This window comes from Salmo salar, chromosome 01 (genome assembly GCF_965601325.2).
Source record: "Salmo salar chromosome 01, fSalSal1, whole genome shotgun sequence".
Classification (NCBI taxonomy): Eukaryota; Metazoa; Chordata; class Actinopteri; order Salmoniformes; family Salmonidae; genus Salmo; species Salmo salar.
Genome location: NC_138291.1, coordinates 53,781,482 through 53,802,239, shown reverse-complemented (window position 1 = coordinate 53,802,239; position 20,758 = coordinate 53,781,482). Strand labels below are relative to the sequence as shown.

Here is a 20,758-nt window from a genome sequence, read left to right as displayed (position 1 = left end):
TGAAAGAAAAGCATTGCAAGTTTTAATTTTGTAAAGTTAGTGTGGGAGAGATGGAAAATATATTGTTATCGATCAATAATGACAAAACTCCTGCCATTGACAACCTAGATGGAAAGCTACTGAGGATGGTAGCTTACTCTATAGCCACCCCTATCTGTCATATCTTTAATCTGAGCCTATTGAAAAGTCTTTGTCCTCAGACCTGGAGGGAAGCCAAGAGTGGTAAAGCTGGTTCTAACAACAGACCTATTAGCTTGCTAACAGCTCTTAGCAAACTGTTGGGGAAAAAATTGTGTTTGACCAAATACCAATGCTATTTCTCTGTAAACAACTTAACAACAGACTTTCAGCATGTTTATAGAGAAGGGCACTCAACATGTACTGCACTGACACAAATGACTGATGATTGGCTGAAATAAATTGATAATAAGAAGATTGTGGGAGCTGTACTGTTAGATTTCAGTATAGCCTTTGATATTATTGACCATAACCTGTTGTTGAGGAAACTTATGTGTTATGGCTTTTCAACCTCTGCCATATCATGGATTCAGAGCTATCTATCTTATAGAACTCAGAGGGTTTTCTTTAATGGAAGCTTCTCTAATGTCAAACATGTAAAGTGTGGTGTACCACAGTGAAGCTCTCTAGGCCCTCTACTCTTTTCTATTTTTACCAATGACCTGCCACTGGCATTAAACAAAGCATGCGTGTCCATGTATGCTGATGATTCAACCATCCAGTGCCTTCGGGAAGTATTCAGACCCTTTGACTTTTTCCATATTTTGTTAGCCTTATTCTAAAATGGATTTGATTTAAATAAAAAAAATCAGCAATCTACACAAAATATCCCATAATGAGGAAGCGAAAACATGTTTTTAGAAATTTTAGCAAAAATAAATAAATAAATAATGAAATACCTTATTTCCATAAGTATTCAGACCCTTTGCTATGAGACTCGAAATTTAGCTCAGGTGCCTTATTCTAAAATGGATTTGATTTAAATAAAAAAATCTGCAATCTACACAAAATATCCCATAATGAGGAAGCGAAAACATGTTTTTAGAAATTTTTGCAAAAATAAATAAATAAATAATGAAATACCTTATTTACATAAGTATTCAGACCCTTTGCTATGAGACTCGAAATTTAGCTCACGTGCATCCTGTTTCCATTGATCCTCCTTGAGATGTTTCTACAACTTGATTGGAGTCCACCTGTGGTAAATTAAATTGATTGGAAATTATTTGGAAAGGCACACACCTGTCTATATGAAGTCCCACAGTTAACACTCCATGTCAGAGCAAAAACCAAGCCATGAGGTCAAAGGAATTGTCTGTAGAGCTCTGAGACAGGATTGTTTCGAGGCACAGATCTTGGGAAGGGTACTAAAACATTTATGCAGCATTGAAGGTTCCCAAGAACACAGTGGCCCCCATCATTCTCAAATGGAAGAAGTTTGGAACCACCAAGACTCTTCCTAGAGCTGGCCACCCGGCCAAACTGAGCAATCGGGGGAGAAGGGCCTTGGTCAGGGAGGTGACCAAGAACCCAAGCTTGTAGCGTCATACCCAAGAAGACTCGAGGCTGTAATCGCTGCTAAATGAATTTCAACAAAATACTGAGTAAAGTGTCTGAATACTTATGTAAATGTGATATTTCAGATTTTAAAATAAAATTTGCTTTATCATTATGCGGTATTGTGTATAGATTGATGAGGGGGAAAACAATTTAATCAATTTTCGAATAAGGCTGTAACGTAACAAAATGTGGATAATGTTAAGGGGTCTGAATAGTTTCCAAAGGCGCTGTATGTATATATACAATACATGTCAAAAGTTTGGACACACGTATTCATTCAAAGGTTTTTCTTTATTTTTTGTATTTTCTACATTGTATAATAATAGTGAATAAGTCAAAACTATGAAAGAACACATATGGAATCATGTAGTAACCAAACAAGTGTTAAACAAATTAATTTTAGATTTTAGATTCTTCAAAGTAGCCACCCTTTGCCTTAATGACAGCGTTGCACACTCTTGACATTCTCTCAATCAGCTTCACTTGGAATGCTTTTCCAACAGTGTTGAAGGAGTTCCCACATATGCTGAGCACTTGTTGGCTACTTTTCCTTCATTCTGCGGTCCAACTCATCCCAAACCATCTCAATTGGGTTGAGGTCGGGTGATTGTGGAGGCCAGGTCATCTGATGCAGCACTCCATCACTCTCCTTCTTGCTCAAATAGCCCTTACTTAGCCTGGGTGTGTGTTGGGTCATTGCCTTGTTGAAAAACAAATGATAGTCCCACTAATCGCAAACCAGATGGGATGGCGTATCGCTGCAGAATGCTGTGGTAGCCATGCTGGTTAAGTGTGCCTTGAATTCAAAATATATCACAGACAGTGTCATCCAGGCTGTATCACATCCGACCATGATTGAGAGTCCCATAGGGCGGTGCACAATTGGCCCAGCGTCGTCCAGGCTTGGCCGGGGTAGGCCGTCATTGTAAATAAGAATTTGTTCTTAACTGACTTGCCTAGTTAAATAAAGGGTAAATAGAATAAATAAAAACCAGCAAAGCACCCCTACACCTCTTCCTCCATGCTTCGCGGTTGGAACTACACATGCAGAGATCATCCGTTCACCTTTTCTGTATCTCACAAAGACACAGAGGTTAGAACCAAAGATCTCAAATTTGGCCTCATCAGACGAAAGAACAGATTTCCACCGGTCTAATGTCCATTGCTCGTGTTTCTTGGCCCAAGAAAGTCTCTTATTATTGGTGTCCTTTAGTAGTGGTTTCTTTGCAGCAATTAGACCACGAAGGCCTGATTCACGCAGTCTCCTCTGAACAGTTGATGTTAAGATGTGTATGTTATTTGAACTCTGTGAAGCATTTATTTGCGCTGCAATTTCTGAGGCTGGTAACTCCAATGAACTTATCCTCTGCAGCAGAGGTAACTCTGGGTCTTCCTTTCCTGTGGCAGGCTCATGAGAGGCAGTTTTATCATAGTTCTTGATGGTTTTTGCGACTGCACTTGAAGAAACTTTCAAAGTTCTTAGAATTTTCTGCATTGACTGACCTTCATGTCTTAAAGTAATGCTGGACTGTCGTTTCTCTTTGCTTATTTGAGCTGTTCTTGCCATAATATGGACTTGGTATTTTACCAAATAGGGCTATCTTCTGTATACCACCCCTACCTTGTCACAACACAACTGATTGGCTCAAACGCATTAAGGAAAGAATTTCCACAAATTAACTTTTAACAAGGCACACCTGTTACTTGAAATGCATTCCAGGTGACTACGTCATGAAGCTGGTTGAGAGAATGCCAAGAGTGTGCAAAGCTGTCATCAAGGCAAAGGGTGGCTACTTTGAAGAATCTAAAATATATTTTGATTTGTTTAACACTTCTTCTTTTTTACTACATAATTCCATGTGTTATTTCATAGTTTTGATGTCTTCACTATTATTCTACAATGTAGAAAATAGTTTAAAAAAATAAGAAAAACCCATGAATGAGTAGGTGTGTCCAAACGTTTGACTGGTACCGTATATATAATGTTTTTTTGAATTATCTTTAACTCATCATTGTTGAAAAAGGACCTGTAACCACTTCACTGTTAGTCTAAACCTGTTATTTATGAAGCATGTGACAAATAACATTAGATTGGATTTGAAACAGGAACCAATTTGCTGTGATTTATGATTACAATGAATTTATACGAATAAATGTGATATTTGAGGCTTTCTCTAATTGATCGTACTATGTGTACACACATAGTATTGTATTATGATTTCCTTTTGTGTGTGTGATAGAGGTTAGCTATGTGTTTATTTCAACATTATAGAAAAATAACTTTTATAAGCAATGGCAACACTCAATCAATCAAATGTATTTATAAAGCCCTTCTTACATCAGCTGATGTCACAAAGTGTTATACAGAAACCCAGCCTAAAACCCCAAACAGCAAGCAATGCAGGTGTAGAAGCACGGTGGCTAGGAAAAACTCCCTAGAAAGGCCAGAACCTAGGAAGAAACCTAGAGAGGAACCAGGCTATGAGGGGTGGCCAGTCCTCTTCTTGCAGTGCCGGGTGGAGATTATAACAGAACATGGCCAAGATGTTCAAACGTTCATAGATGACCAGCAGGGTAAAATAATAATTATCACAGTGGTTGTAGAGGGTGCAACAGGTCAACAACTCAGGAGTAAATGTCAGTTGGCTTTTCATAGCCAATCATTCAGAGTATCAGCAAGGAGTCATCAGGCCAGGTAGTCCTGAGGCATGGTCCTAGGGCTCAGGTCCTCAGAGAGAAAGAGAGAGAAAAAGAGAGAGAATTAGAGAGAGCATACTTAGATTCACACAGGACACTGGATAAGACAGGAGAAATACTCCAGATGTAACAGGCTGACTCTAGCTCCCTGACATATAAACTTTTGCAGCATAAATACTGGAGGCTGAGACAGGAGGGGTCGGGAGACACTGTTGACCCGTCCGACGATACCCCCGGACAGGGCCAAACAGGCAGGATATAACCCCACCCACTTTGCCAAAGCCCCCACACCACTAAAGGGATATCTTCAACCACAAACTTACTATCCTGAGACAAGGCAGAGTATAGCCCACGAAGATCTCCCCCACGGCACGAACCCAAGGGGGGGCAAAACCCGGACAGGAAGATCACGTCAGTGACGCACCCCTCCTAGGGACGGCATGGAAGAGCACCAGTAAGCCAGTGACTCAGCCCTTGTAATAGGGTTTGAGGCAGAGAATCCCAGTGGATAGAAAGGAACCAGACAGGCAGAGACAGCAAGGGCGGTTCATTGCTCCAGTGCCTTTCCCTTCACCTTCACACTCCTGGGCCAGACTACACTCAATCACAGGACCTACTGAAGAGATGAGTCTTCAATAAAGACTTTAAGGTCGATATCGAGTCTGCGTCTCTCACATTGATAGGCAGACCATTCCATAAAAATGTAGCTCTACAGGAGAAAGCCCTGCCTCCAGCTGTTTGCTTAGGAATTCTATGGACAGTCAGGAGGCCTGCGTCTTGTGACCATAGCATACATGTAGGTATGTACGGCAGGACCAAATTGGAAAGATAGGTAGGAGCAAGCCCATGTAATGCTTTGTAGGTTAGCAGCAAAACCTTGAAATCAGCCCTAGCCTTAACAGGAAGCCAGTGTAGAGGCTAGCACTGGAGTAATGTGATCACATTTTTTGCTTCTAGTCAAGATTCTAGCAGCCGTGTTTAGCACTAACTGAAGTTTATTTAGTGCTTTATCCAGGTAGCCGGAAAGTAGAGCATTGCAGTAGTCTAACCTAGAAGTGACAAAAGCATGGATACATTTTTCTGCATTATTTTTGGACAGAAAGTTTCTGATTTTTGCAATGTTACGTAGATGGAAAAAAACTGTCCTTGAAACAGTCTTGATATGTTCTTCAAAAGAGAGATCAGGGTCCAGAGTAACGCCGAGGTCCTTCACAGTTTTATTTGAGACGACTGTACAACCATCGAGATTAATTATCAGATTCAACAGAATATCTCTTTGTTTCTTGGGACCTAGAACTAGCATCTCTGTTTTGTCCGAGTTCAAAAGTAGAACATTTGCTGCCATCCACTTCCTTATGCCTGAAACACAGGCTACCACAGATGCTGTCACAGATGCACCTCGCCCGACTTTACTCCTTGACTTCCGTCTACAGTCAGTTGCTTTAGCCTTGGCACTCAAACACACCCTGTGTGTACTAGCTAGCTAGCAAGTGTGTACCAGCTAGTTAACTACTTAGTGGTGTACCAGCTAGCTAGCTAGCTATCTTCTTCTTCTCTGATATCATGGAGGTCTGCAAACAATCGTTTAAGTGCATTTCCCCACCTACTGTGCTGGAATGTACGATCAATCATGATCTTCCCAATTCTGTACTACCATGAACATAAAATATAAACCAAATCAATCCCTACTAACTTCCACCACACGCTCCCCTCCCCCCAAAAAACCTCCCCAACACCCTACCCCATTAAAACTTGATCTATGTCGTGCTGAAAAACTAAACTCTTAGGACTGTTCAGCATATCAACAACTATTTCAACAATAACATCTGTTACCCCAAACTCTCTTTTGCAGTGTCCACAATAACCTTCAACCTGGAATTTCTGCTTTCCACAACCCAAGTCGTATTGATAACCTTACCAATAAAAGCTATGAAGTCAACTTTATTAATTATCAAAGTGTCCTTTGACACCATACATTCATGAGTGCAAGATTTCTGAACAGGTCTTGAAGCCATGCCAGGACCAGTAGAAATACCAGCACTGACATTAGGTCCACTTAGTACAGGAGGAGCAGCCATGGAAGCTCCATCATTCCTCGCTTTTCCACGCTTTTGGCCTCAATTTCTCTTCCTCCCTTAACATTTTCTTTAATTTAATGGACATAGATATTGGGACTCCGGTGTTTACTTCCCTGATCTCCTTCTCATTCAACTTTTCCATTTTCAGAATCTTCTCTTGCTGAGCCTGGCTACCACAAAATATTAACAATCTACCAATTCCAATGATCCGAGATAATTTGACTTCAAATACTTCTTTCTCTACAGCATTAGTCAGTTGGATAGGGTTAAATGAGGCCCTGTGGTCTCATCGAACACAATCACCACTTTCCACTCCAACACATTATTACTCTTGCTTCCTACTTTGGCCCTCTTTATGCTGTCGTTACGAAATGCTCCACTGCTTTCTGAATCGGGGTCTCTCTTCTTATGTCTTTCCACTACTGACCATTCCGGTCCTTGACCCTTATCCTTCCGCTCCATACCATCAGAACTGACACCTATATTGTTCGCATTCCAGCACAGCTGTTGCTTCAACAACTTTTTCTCAATTTCCTCAATTTCCGACTCAACAATCTTCCTCCCAGTCCGCTCCTTCTCCACCAACCTGGGAATGGCCTAGCTCTTAACCAGAAGCCAAATGCAACCTTCCTGTCTGTGTGTCCTGGCAGTCCAAGGAGGAACCATTGTGAGCCTCTCTTCCAACAACAAACACTAGGTGGCGACAAAGCAACCTAGCTAGCGAGTACTAGTTAATGTATACTTGCTAGCTAGCTGCAACAGTGGTTAACATTAAGCCCTGGACCAGTGCACTGACTGGTATGTGAGTAGTGCACTGATGCCCTGGAACAAAGCTACAGACTCAGGCAATACATGTGACCAACACACGTCTACAGGTTGCGCAAACATACCATCTGAGAAGCTAAAATACAATCTGAGATGCACATGCATTGAGGTTTGCAGACCAGGCGATTGCCTATTATATTGACAAGATAGTAAAGTGACCGCTCTAACGATGGAAATACATGTACTCAAAGATGGAAGGCAGGCGGGAGGAGGCTATATCAGTGGAACCATTCTAACCAATCGAGAGGGCAGATAAGTGTGTGAACAACAGGCCATAGAGATGTTTTTATTTTTTCTATTTCACCTTTATTTAACCAGGTAGGCCAGTTGAGGACAAGTTCTCATTTACAACTGTGACGTGGCCAAGATAAAGCAAAGCAGTGCGACAAAAACAACACAGTTACACATGGAATAAACAAACGTACAGTCAATAACACAATAGAAGAAATCTATATACAGTGTGTGCAAATTAGGTAAGATTAGGGAGGTAAGGCAATAAATAGGCCGTAGTGGCAAAGTAATTACAATTTAGCAATTAAACCCTGGAGTGATAGATGTGCAGAAGATGAATGTGCAAGTATAGATACTGGGGTGCAAAGGAGGAACTAAAAAAAGCAATATGGGGATGAGGTAGTTGGATGGGCATTTAGAGATGGGCTATGTACAGTTGCAGTGATCTGTGAGCTGCTCTGACAGCTGATGCTTAAAGTTAGTGAGGGAGATATAAGTCTCCAGCTTCAGTGATTTTTGCAATTCGTTCCAGTCATTAGCAGCAGAGAACTGGAAGGAAAGGCGGCCAAATGAGGAATAGGCTTTAGGGGTGACTAGTGAAATATACCTGCTGGAGCGCGTGCTAGGGGTGGGTGCTGCTATGGTGACCAGTGAGCTGAGATAAGGCGGAGCTTTACCTAGCAAAGACTTATAGATGACCTGGAGCCAGTGGGTTTGGCGACGAATATGAAGCGAGGGCAAGCCAACGAGAGCGTACAGGTTGCAGTGGTGGGTAGTATATGGGGCTTTGGTGACAAAACGGATGGCACTGTGATAGACTGCATCCAATTTGCTGATTAGAGTGTTGGAGGCTATTTTATAAATGACATCGCTGAAGTCAAGGATCGGTAGGATAGTCAGTTTTACGAGGGTATGTTCGGCAGCATGAGTGAAGGATGCTTTGTTGCGAAATAGGAAGCTGATTCTAGATTTAATTTTGGATTGGAGATGCTTAATGTGAGTCTGGAAGGAGAGTTTACAGTCTAACCAGACACCTAGGTATTTCTAATTGTCCACATATTCTAAGTCAGAACCGTCCAGAGTAGTGATGCTGGGCGGGCGGGCAGGTGTGGGCAGCAATCGGTTGAAGTGCATGTATTTAGTTTTACTTGCATTTAAGAGCAGTTGGAGGCCACGGAAGGAGAGTTGTATGGCATTGAAGCTCTTCTGGAGGTTAGTTAACACAGTGTCCAAAGAAGGGCCAGAAGTATACAGAATGGTGTCGTCTGCGTAGAGGTGGATCAGAGAATCACCAGTAGCAAGAGCGACATCATTGATGTATACAGAGAAAAGAGTCGGCCCGAGAATTGAACCCTGTGGCACCCCCATAGAGACTGCCAGAGGTCCGGACAACAGGCCCTCCGATTTGACACACTGAACTCTGTCTGAGAAGTAGTTGGTGAACCAGGCGAGGCAGTCATTTGAGAAACCAAGGCTGTTGAGTCTGCCGATAAGAATGTGGTGATTGACAGAGTCGAAAGCCTTGGCCAGGTCGATGAATACGGCTGCACAGTATTATCTTTTATCGATGGCGGTTATGATATCGTTTAGGACCTTGAGCGTGGCTGAGGTGCACCCATGACCAGCTCGGAAACCAGATTGTATAGCGGAGAAGGCACGGTGGGATTCTAAATGGTTGGTGATCTGTTTGTTAACTTGGCTTTCGAAGACCTTAGAAAGGCAGGGTAGGATAGATATAGGTCTGTAACAGTTTGGGTCTAGAGTGTTTCCCCCTTTGAAGAGGAGGATGACCGCGGCAGCTTTCCAATCTTTGGGGATCTCAGATGATACAAAAGAGAGTTTGAACAGGCTAGTAATAGGGGTTGCAACAATTGTGGCGGATAATTTTAGAAAGAGAGGGTCCAGATTGTCTAGCCCGGCTGATTTGTAGGGGTCCAGATTTTGCAACTCTTTCAGAACAACAGATAGAGGACTCATCTTTGTATCTGTGCCATTATAGCATCTGTGACAGCATTGAGGTTATCTCGATTTAAAAATAGTCAATTTTATTCTTCTTTATTGGCTGATTGCTCCCAACTCATAGGAATCCCCACCCAGTTGACTACTTCAAAATAGTGGAAGCCCTCAATGGCAATGTCCATGCTAAAATGTGTTTTATAAACTGGGTGGGTCGAGCCCTGAATGCTGATTGTCAGACAGCCGTGTACCACGGGTATGGTAAAACATTTCCTTTCACTGCTCTAATTACATTGGTAACCAGTTTATAATAGCAATAAGGCACCTCAGGGGTTTGCCGATGTTTACTGACACCAGCCATGTTCAACTCATCAGTTATTCTGCGCTCTGGCACACTCAGATTAGAGTGCTCAGAAATCGGAGTCGATAGCCAGAGGGAATGCACCCTTAAGCAATAAGGCCAGAGCAGGTGTGGTATATAGCCAATATACCACAGCTAGGGGCTGTGTCCAGGCACCCCACATTGCGTTGTGCATAAGAACAGCCCTTAGCCATTGTATATTAGCTATATACCACACCTGCTCTGGCCTTATTGCTTAAGGGTGCATTCCCTCTGGCTATCGACTCTGATTTCTGAGCACTCTAATCTGAGTGTGCCAGAGCGCAGAATAACTGATGAGTTGAACATGGCTGGTGTCAGTAAACATCGGCAAAGAGGCATAATTAAATTGTTGCCAGCAGCACAGTTACAGTCACCAACGCTCTGGATAACATGAACACAGCCTAACCAGCTCTGCTAGGGCAAGTAAAATGGTCAGAGTGAGGTGTTCTCTCATTTATGTCAGGAAGTAGCTAACAAGCTAGCTAACTTTAGCCAGTTAGCTTGGGTGCTTGGCTGCAGTTGTGATGTCAGAACACTCGGATCAACGCTACTCCTCAGCCAGAGAGTCCAGTGTGCGCTCTGAACATAAATTCAGAGCGAACGGACAATCTGATAATTATCTGAATTTACGCCCCCTGGCACTCCACAGTGAAATATCTGTGACGAGTCCTCTATCTGTTGCTATGACAACAGGCTATAAAGTCTTTTATTTTCTTCTGAAAGTTGCCAAAGTGCCTCGTACGTCCACTTATACCAGTGCATTCGTAACAACCTAACCATTACGAAACTTATATTCGAACAAATAAACCTCATGTAGAAATATATTTTTATTGTTGACCAAATTCGACACTCATTGAACTTCATACAACATTTCGTCACTTCGTGGGCAGTTTTTGGGCGGAGTAAAACCTCTCGCTGCTCTTCCTATGGACGGGAAGCCTTTTTGTACCAGCTGGGCCTGTGAATGGGATATAAACACTTTTCCATGGTGCAAAAAGTTATTCTCAATTTTTCCAGCTACAACTGTTTGTTACGAATCTGTGGTAAGTCGAGATCTGTCTAACACGCCAGTTAAATTGGTCATTTGCTAGGTAAGCCAACTAGTTAGTTAGCTAGTTAGCTAGCTAGCTAGAAGATACCGACCCTACCGCGCTTGTTTACGACGTGCACTGGGTCGGAACGCGTACCTCAATGCAGGGATGGGATATACCACTGTACTCCAAATGTTACCTTTATCCACACTGCTCCATCGAGAGGATTGAAATACTGCTAGCCACTATGTGAACAGAATATATCTTTTTTTATAAAGCTGTCCATTTTCCTAGCCTGGTCGCCTGCAAAACGTGCCCGCTAAATTTCCAGATCATCTCGTTTCAGTCGCGCTGCACTTAGTTATCCAGCCAGGTGTTATGAAAATATGCTCGGAGCGAGTAAAAAAAAATGACAACCTTGAACACAAATGACAACAGTAATTTAGGGGACCATGACGCCGAGACTAGTGGGTAAATATATTCCAAAAACATTATCTTCCACTTTCGGACGTAAAATTCATAATCCCAACTGGAGTTCGGAAATGTGCCATATGGCTAAAATGTGAAGTTAGCTACTTGACATGACACATTGAATAAGTGAAGTTATGTGACGATCTCTTCAACACCAACTGGACTCGGGGGTAGATCCAGTACACTGACATTAATATGATATGTAATGTTTGGTATATTTACAGTCAGATAATAGACAGAACGTCTGCGCCCCGCCCGCATTGGGGGGAAAATATCCCATTATCACCTTGGCCCACAACAAAAACGTTACCTTTTTCAAACACAATTTTCTTATTCTGTGCAGTTTTGAAAATTGCATTGCCTAATACAGACAGAAGCATGCCTGTTCCACTAAATATATGATCAAATATTTTATTTTCTCCGCATGATTGTTGATGACACTCCGATGTTCCGATGAAGGGAATTAAATAGTCTAATAATGCGCTCAACTCAGACAGCGTTGTGTAGCCTACAGTAGCTGCTGGCAAAGTAATTCAAAGCCTATTCTTTGTCACTCAGGATGTTACTTTCTAGTACTACAATGTTTTGCAATGTAATGTTACTAAAACAAAATCAGACAACCCCATAGTTGATATATTTACATAGTCGGCTTTTTGTGTGTGCTATGCGAGATAAATATTCCTCTTGAGATGCATTTAATGCTAGAGCCATAGGAAAGAAACATGTGTTCAAGCAGTCAATGCACATCAATTCTTAATGCAAACAACAGGAAAACACGTTTGAAAGCAGTTTTGGCCTTTGTTTAAAAAAACAGAGGGGGATCCCAGTTTTACATTGCTTTGACGTTTGTTCCTATACTCATTCAATTGTGGCATTCGAGAATGGTTTAAGGTGGCAGCGGACTCTGTTGCGTTCCACCCAGAGAGGAAGTCTGTTTTGTGTAGTGTATATCCACTGGGGGCTTGGGGAGCCAAAGTAGTTTACCATTCAAGAGGGGCTGAGGCACTCTTTGACTCTAGCTAGCGAAGACGTTTGAACTTCCGGATCTGGTATTATATGCCTGTTTACAAATGCTAGTTACATGCCAGGCTAGTCTGGTGTTCTATGCTTAATGACACTACTTTTTAGCCATAGAAGCAAACATGTCTCTAATTTGAATTGCATTTGCTAGAGCTTGTACTGCTATTACTACTCAAGAGGAGAAGGGGGGGGGGGGGGGGGTGGCAAGTAAATCCACTTAACACTTAGAGGGGATGATGGAGAATACACTTCTCTTGTCCAACCTCTGTGAAGCAGTGACGTGGAAAGACATTTTCAATACTTTCGGATGTCGGTTGCCAGATTTGCCGACTTGCCCCATACATCTCGCGCGAGAGAACTCACAGCTTGCCTGTAAGTGCTGCAGAAAGGCTGTCTGTGACCCTTTGGTGGTTTTAGCGAGTGGCAGAACACAGAAAAGTGTCGCAGAGTTAGGAATCTCAACAGTTTGTGCCATCATCATGGAAGTGTGCCACACTATCTGGCATGTCCCGAAGGAAGATTTTGTTGCTTAATGGGCCGAAATCGCCAGAGGTTCAGAGGACTGCTGGAATTATCCGTTTTGTGCATGAGCTGTCTACAGAAAACATGTTCAGATCCGGCAAGCTCGGGCAGCGATTACTACAACTAAAATGGATTTTTCTCAATGATCCTGATGGCAGTCTGCGACGCAAGGTACCGACCAAATCCAGGTAAGATGCGCGAAATACATGTGACTATATACATGTGAAAATTATACCAATATAAACATTGTAATGATATGCCTCACATAAAAGTGATCTGGCATCCCAATAAGAGGATAGGTCCTATGTCCAAAGTATAGGCTACACAGTTATGACAGTACACATTTGATAGCCTTCATGGTCCTTTTCAATACTAATGGTAACCCTTTTATTCAAAGGTTCTTCTGGCCTTGATGACACCAAGAAGATCTACAACTATTGCCACTCAGGAGCCAGAATCATTTCAAAGAACTGCTTTGGGATCCTTGCTGCCAGATGGAGGATTGTGAGATGAGCCCTTGAGGTTGCCCCAGAGAAAGCTGAGACCATTGCGAAGGCGTGTGTCGCCTTCCACAACTACCTTTGCATCACAGTCACTGACAACACAACACAGATTCATCAACACGGTACATCCACCTCACATTTGTTGACCACTCCACACCCACTGTAGACCTACTTCCAGAGCAGTGGAGACAAGGTTGTACAAGGCGACACCAGCTTCCTGGACCCAACAAACATGTCGGCAGAAAGGGCAACCAGAGTTGCAATAGACGTGTGCAACAACACAAAGGACTACATCCACACACCAGTTGGTCAAGTGTCTTTCCACGATGCTGCTTTCACACATGGAACCCTACAGTAAATGTTGGAGTGTGGTTTTGAAAACATGTCCACACGTACAGTACCAGTCAAAAGTTTGGACACACTTACTTATTCAAGGGTTTTTCTTTATTTTTACTATTTTATACATTGTAGAATAATAGTGAAGACATCAAAACTATGAAATAACACATATGGAATCATGTAGTAACCAAAGAAGTGTTAAACAAATCAAAATATATTTTATATTCTTCAAAGTAGCCACCCTTTGGTTTTATGACAGCATTGCACACTCTTGGCATTCTCTCAACCAGCTTCACCTGAAATGCTTTTCTAACAGTCTTGAAGGAGTTCCCACATATACTGAGCACTTATTGGCTGCTTTTCCTTCACTCTGCGGTCCAACTTATCCCAAACCATCTCGATTGGGTTGAGGTCGGGTGATTGTGGAGGCCAGGTCATCTGATGCAGCACACCATCACTCTCCTTATTGGTCAAATAGGCCTTACTTAGCCTGGAGGTGTGTTGGGTCATTGTCCTGTTGAAAAACAAATGATAGTCCCACTAAGCGCAAACCAGATGGGATGATGTATCGCTGCAGAATGCTGTGGTATCCATGCTGGTTAAGTGTGCCTTGAATTGTAAATAAATCACAGACGGTATCACCAGCAAAGCACCATCACACCTCCTCCTCCATGCTTCACTGTGGGAACCACACATGCGGAGATCATATCTTCACCTGCTCTGCGTCTCACAAAGACACTGCGGTTGGAACCAAAAATCTCACATTTGGACTCATCAGACCAAAGGACAGATTTCCACTGGTCTAATGTCCATTGCTTGTGTTTCCTGGCCCAAGCAAGTCTCTTCTTCTTATTGGTGTCCTTTTAGTAGTGGTTTCTTTGCAGCAATTTCACCATGAAGGCCTGATTCACAGTATCCTCTGAACAGTTGATGAGTTGTGTATGTTACTTGAACCCTGTGAAGCATTTATTTGGGCTGCAATCTGAGGTGCAGTTAACTCCAATGAACTTATCCTCTGCTGCAGAGGTAACTCTGGGTCTTCCGTTCCTGTGGCGGTCCTCATGAGAGCCAGTTTCATCATAGCGCTTGATGGTTTTTGCGACTGTATTTGAAGAAACTTTCAAAGTTCTTGAAATTGTCCACATTGACTGACCTTCATGTCTTGAAGTAATAATGGACTGTTGTTTCTCTTAGCTTATTTGAGCTGTTCTTGCCATAATATGGACTTGGTCTTTTACCAAATGGGGTTATCTTCTGTATACCACCCCTACTTTGTGACAGCACTGATTTGGTTCAAATGCATTAAGTTCCACAAATTAACTTTTAACAAGGCACACCTGTTAATTAAAATGCATTCCGGGTGACTACGTCATGAAGCTGGTTAAGAGAATGCCAAGAAAGTTTTTCATATTTTTTGGGAGACTAGACCCTCAAGGCATTTGCCTTAACTTGGGTCGTGTTGTGTCCTTTCAATGAGATCTTTCCTGCTATGTTGAATGGCTGTCCAGCTGTAGACAGTAAGGCTAGACCCCCAAGCCCTCATCTACATAACTCCTGTACAAAGCAGTACAATTTTACTGAGTGTCTGATTCAAACACAAGTACAAATAACCAGACAAATACTTTTTTAGATATTTATTTACTATCACCAGAGAAAAATAGTGCAATGTAATACCCCTCCCCCCCCAGTAAATTACCCACCACCGTAACGTGTGAAGAAGAATATGAAGCGAGGGCCAGCCAACGAGAGCGTACAGGTTGCAGTGGTGGGTAGTATATGGGGCTTTGGTGACAAAACAGATGGCACTGTGATAGACTTCATCCAATTTGTTGAGTTGAGTGTTGGAGGCTATTTTGTAGATGACATCGCCGAAGTCGAGAATCGGTAGGATGGTCAGTTTTACGAGGGTATGTTTGGCAGCATGAGTGAAGGATGCTTTGTTTTGCGAAATAGGAAGACGATTCTAGATTTAATTTTGGATTGGAGATGCTTAATGTGAGTCTAGAAGGAGCGTTTACAATCTAGCCAGACACCTAGGTAGTTATAGTTGTCCACATATTCTAAGTCAGAACCGTCCAGAGTAGTGATGCTGGACGGGCGGGCAGGTGCGGGCAGCGATCGGTTGAAGAGCATGCATTTAGTTTCACTTGCATTTTAAGAGCATTTGGAGGCCACGGAAGGAGAGTTGTATGGCATTGAAGCTCGTCTGGAGGTTAGTTAACAGTGTCCAAAGAAGGGCCAGAAGTATACAGAATGGTGTCGTCTGCGTAGAGGTGGATCAGAGACTCAGCAGTAGCAAGAGCGACATCATTGATATATACAGAGAAAAGATTCAGCCCGAGAATTGAACCCTGTGGCACCCCCATAGAGACTGCCAGAGGTCCGGACAACAGGCCCTCCGATTTGACACACTGAACTCTATCAGAAAAGTAGTTGGTGAACCAGATGAGGCAGTCATTTGAGAAACCAAGGCTGTTGAGTCTGCCGATAAGAATGTGGTGATTGACAGAGTCGAAAGCCTTGGCCAGGTCGATGAATACGGCTGCACAGTAATGTCTCTTATGGATGGCGGTTATGATATTGTTTAGGACCTTGAGCGTGGCTGAGGTGCACCCATGACCAGCTCTGAAACCAGATTGCATCGCGGAGAAGGTACGGTGGGATTCAAAATGGTCGGTAATCTGTTTGTTAACTTGGCTTTCGAAGACCTTAGAAAGGCTGGGTAGGATAGATATAGGTCTGTCGCAGTTTGGGTCTAGGTGTCTCCCCCGTTGAAGAGGGGGATGATCGCGGCAGCTTTCCAATCTTTGGGAATCTCTGACAATACGAAAGAGGTTGAACAGACTAGTAATAGGGGTTGCAACAATTTCGGCAGATAATTTTAGAAAGAGAGGGTCCAGATTGCCTAACCTGGCTGATTTGTAGGGGTCCAGATTTTGCAGCTCTTTCAGAACATCAGCTATCTGGATTTGGGTGAAGAAGAAATGGGGGAGGCTTGGGCAAGTTGCTGTGGGGGGTGCGGTGCTGTTGACTGGGGTAGGGGTAGCCAGGTGGAAAGAACTTTTTTTGAATTTGTGCTACAGGATGCAAATTTCTGTTAGAAAAGCTTTTCAAACTGCCTGTGTATATTGGTTCTTAACTTCCCTGAAAAGTTGCATATCACAGGGGCTATTCGATGCTAATGCAGTACGCCACTGGATGTTTTTGTGCTGGTCAAGGGCAGTTGGGTCTGGAGTGAACAAAGGGCTATATCAGTTCCTGGTTCTACATTTTTTGAATGGGGCATGCTTATTTAAATTTGTAAGGAAGACACTTTTGACTCAAGACATTTCAGCTTTTCATTTAATTAATTAGTAAAACATTTTAAAAACATAATTCCACTTCGACATTATGTGGTATTTTGTGTAGGCCAGTGACAAATACAAATCTCAATTTCTAAATTCAGGTCGATTTGTACATTGAACAGCGCAGCAGCTTTTTGGTATGTTTTTGTGATTTCTGTATAAATAAACATCGATGACAAAGATGGCTCTTCTACAATGTGGGTCATTGGGAAATAATGTTAGTTTTCCCCAATTTTGTCGAGGGGAATTCCATCTTATGATGACTATGTATTTATTTGTGGATGTCAATCATCGATTTCGTATGATATGTTACTACAAATTGCAATTCGTACAATATGTTACGAAGTCCAATTTGTTGTAGCCAACTTTAGGCGGTTTGCTAGCTAATGCTAACGTTAGCTAGGTGGATAATGTTAGCTAGGTTAGGGGTTAAGGTTAGGTGTTTGGTTAAGGCTAGGGGAAGGGTTAACTAACATGCTAGTAGTTTTAAAGTAGCTGAAAAGTAATAAGTTGCTAAAGTTGTCTGTGAGATTCGAACGGGCAACCCTGACCAACCACCCTCTTTCGTTTTTGCCTTATGTAACCTTCTGTCTTAATGTAACCATACCAAATGTGACATATCATACAAATTTGAGTGTCCCAGATTTACTATGTTAAGTCTAGTCTATGAGACCAGGCTGTCAACACAACTTTATAAAATGACTGTCTTCTCTCTCTGTGTGTGTGTTATTGTTTGCCTGGCTGCTTCTTGGGTCATGCATTTTTAATGAGTCCTGTCCCCCATTTCTCAAACAGGTTGGAGCACGCCAGGCATGAGTGGTGCACACCTAGGCGAGTGGCAGAGGAGGTCCTTTGACATTTCATCTGGCACCTGCGCACCTGAGCAGACGGCAGACGCCTATCGGGCACACATCCTCGCCATTCAATATGCATGGGCGAGCTCCCAGCTCTCTCAGGCTGGCACGGCCAGCCTGCTCAGGACTTACTCTGAGCGCTATGCCGCAGTGCTGGACTCGGACGACCCTCGCACGGGGCTTAACAACTATGCAGAGAGCGCACTGCACCTGGCCCGCAGTCAGAGGAACCACAGCGACAAATGGGAGTCGTCCCTGACAACTGCAAATGTGCTGGAGCTGCCGTGCGTGCAGAAGATGATTCAGGCTGGGACAAGGGGTGGAAAGTCCCTGGTGACACCTGCAGATGTTAACGTCACTGTTGGACAAGAGAGCAGAGGTAGCTCCCTGCCTGTTTCCTCCACTGGACTCAGAGCTGCAGAGCCTCCATTCAACCCCCTGGGACCCACATCATGGCCCAAGGCTGCGGGCAACAGCACTTTCAGCAATTTACAGAGTATTACTGCAGAGAGACCAAGAGGCCCTGAGGGATTCCCCAGCCACCCCAATTCCTCTGCTGGCCCCTCAGGAAGTGCTCAGTCTCTGTTTGGCCAGCACTCCTCAGCTCCACCACATCCAGGCCCTGAAGCGAACCAGTCTGTCTTCTTCAACACTAACCACTCCAAGAGGAAGACATTCTATAACTCCTGTGGAGAGAGTGGCAGAGGGGGGGCATCTAGAGGGCAAGACCCACGTGGTGGTGGCACTAACTTCAAAACTGCAAGGGAGCAGTTTATTGTTGATCAGCAGAAAAAGCACTCCCACCAGCCCCAGAGAGCTCAGCAGCCCCCTGGGACGGTGGTTGCCATGGGGAATGCCACGAAGAAGTCACTGGGGGCCAACAGGCCACGGGGGACATTTTCCAAATTTGTGTCCCCAATGCCAAGGCAGGAGGACAAGGAGGGTGGGGTCGGTAGCAACAATGCCCAGGAGACTCAGCCAGTAGACGAGCGTCTGAAAAACTTTGAGCCAAAGATCATCGAGCTGATCATGAGTGAAATTATGGACCACGGGCCGCCCGTAGCCTGGGATGACATTGCTGGCCTGGAGTTTGCCAAAGCCACCATCAAGGAGATTGTTGTGTGGCCTATGCTCCGTCCTGACATCTTCACTGGCCTCCGTGGTCCACCCAAAGGCATCCTCCTATTTGGGCCCCCGGGGACAGGAAAAACTCTGATTGGGAAGTGCATCGCTTGCCAGTCAGGCGCCACCTTCTTCAGCATCAGCGCCTCCTCTCTCACCTCAAAGTGGGTGGGGGAGGGAGAGAAAATGGTGAGAGCACTCTTCGCCATTGCCCGCTGCAACCAGCCAGCAGTCATCTTCATCGACGAGATAGACTCTCTGCTGTCCCAGCGTACGGACGGGGAGCACGAGTCATCCCGGCGGATAAAGACTGAGTTCCTGGTTCAGCTGGACGGGGCGGCCACCTCAGCCGACGACCGCATCCTGGTGGTGGGGGCCACCAACCGCCCTCAGGAGATAGACGAGGCGGCTCGGCGCCGCCTTGCCAAACGCCTATACATCCCCCTTCCCGAGGCAGCCGCAAGACGGCAGATAGTCTCTAACCTCATGGCCTGCGAGAAAAGCCAGCTGGAAGAGGAAGAGCTGGAGAACGTGGTCACAGGGACGGAGGGCTTTTCCGGGGCCGATATGACAGGACTGTGCCGGGAGGCAGCGCTAGGCCCCATCCGGAGCATCCAGCTCAGTGACATTGCCACCATCACCCCGGACCAGGTACGGCCCATCCACCACTGTGACTTCCAGGAGGCCCTGAGGATCGTGAGGCCCAGCGTCTCAGCCAAAGACCTGGAGCTCTATGAGGAGTGGAACAATACTTTTGGTTGTGGTCGTTGATCAGGGAAGCGGTATGGACTCACATTACACATATTAGCCTATATTTGCTATTTACTGCTGTTGGGGATTTATTTAGTTTATGTTGAGTAAATAAAATTGCATTTTAGATTTCCCGCAACAGACTCCACCATAAAAAGAGACTATTTTAATAATCTGTCTCAATGTTAACTTGATTTTTCATTTACTAATCCATGGCAAAATGTTTATTTCCAAATATAGGCTATTTGTTTTTCTACACTGTTGATTCACTAAATAAGATGTTGGTGTAAGTAATATGTTCCTAATAAATTTGCTAAATGTTTTCTATTGCGTTGCACAGCAAACAGGTTTTCCTTTGTAACACAGAGAGGAAATGTGACAGTGTTTTTCTGAGGACGGATTACGGGAAATATTCCCTATTCACTCCATTAGCTAGCTACCTGTTTATCCAAAGCAGATGAAATCAGGCCTACATCAGCTTTCAGTTTCTTGTCATCATCAATGTTTGTTCAATGAGGCCTAGTGTCTCCCTGTCACTTGCATATTTTCATCCCTTACAGTTTACATTCAACCTCGACCTTTGATCTGGCAAAATTACTCCACCTCAACAATTCCATTTGGCGAAAGCAGACCTGCCAACACGCACGCATTTTGCGTACCAACTACGCAATTCTCTGTCCATGTATGCAGGTATGAGGTCTGAGTTAAAAGTGCGCAGAAATGAATAGGGCCTGATTTATTTTATTTACATTTTAATAAAAAATAAATCCACTGAGTAAATCTAACATCCTGATTCTCGAGCTGCAACACACAGACGTGTATGGAGTTTGTGTCAACGGACATGGAGAATAAAACATCATTATACGATTAGTTGTATTTTCCACCTAACATTACGAGGATCACACATCCTGGTAGACAGTAACTGTAATTATGATCCACGTCACAAAAAGCATTACAAAAGTATAATAAAAAATAAATAGAAAAATCTTGGCATTAAATGGAGTCGGGAGTTTAGAAGATTGGGCGATGAAGAATGAATGAGTGTCCGGTATCAG

General features: G+C 43.6%; 1 protein-coding gene across 1 annotated transcript; it reads left to right on the top strand.

The window, feature by feature from the left end:
• Positions 1–10,526: 10,526 nt before the first annotated feature.
• On the top strand, positions 10,527–20,030 carry fignl1 (fidgetin-like 1). The gene is made up of 2 exons (XM_014199780.3): positions 10,527–10,790; positions 17,773–20,030. Exons 1-2 carry the CDS (start codon positions 10,712–10,714, stop codon positions 19,722–19,724), a joined length of 2,031 nt encoding a protein of 676 aa, XP_014055255.1. The 5' UTR covers positions 10,527–10,711; the 3' UTR covers positions 19,725–20,030.
• The last annotated feature ends 728 nt before the right edge of the window (positions 20,031–20,758 follow it).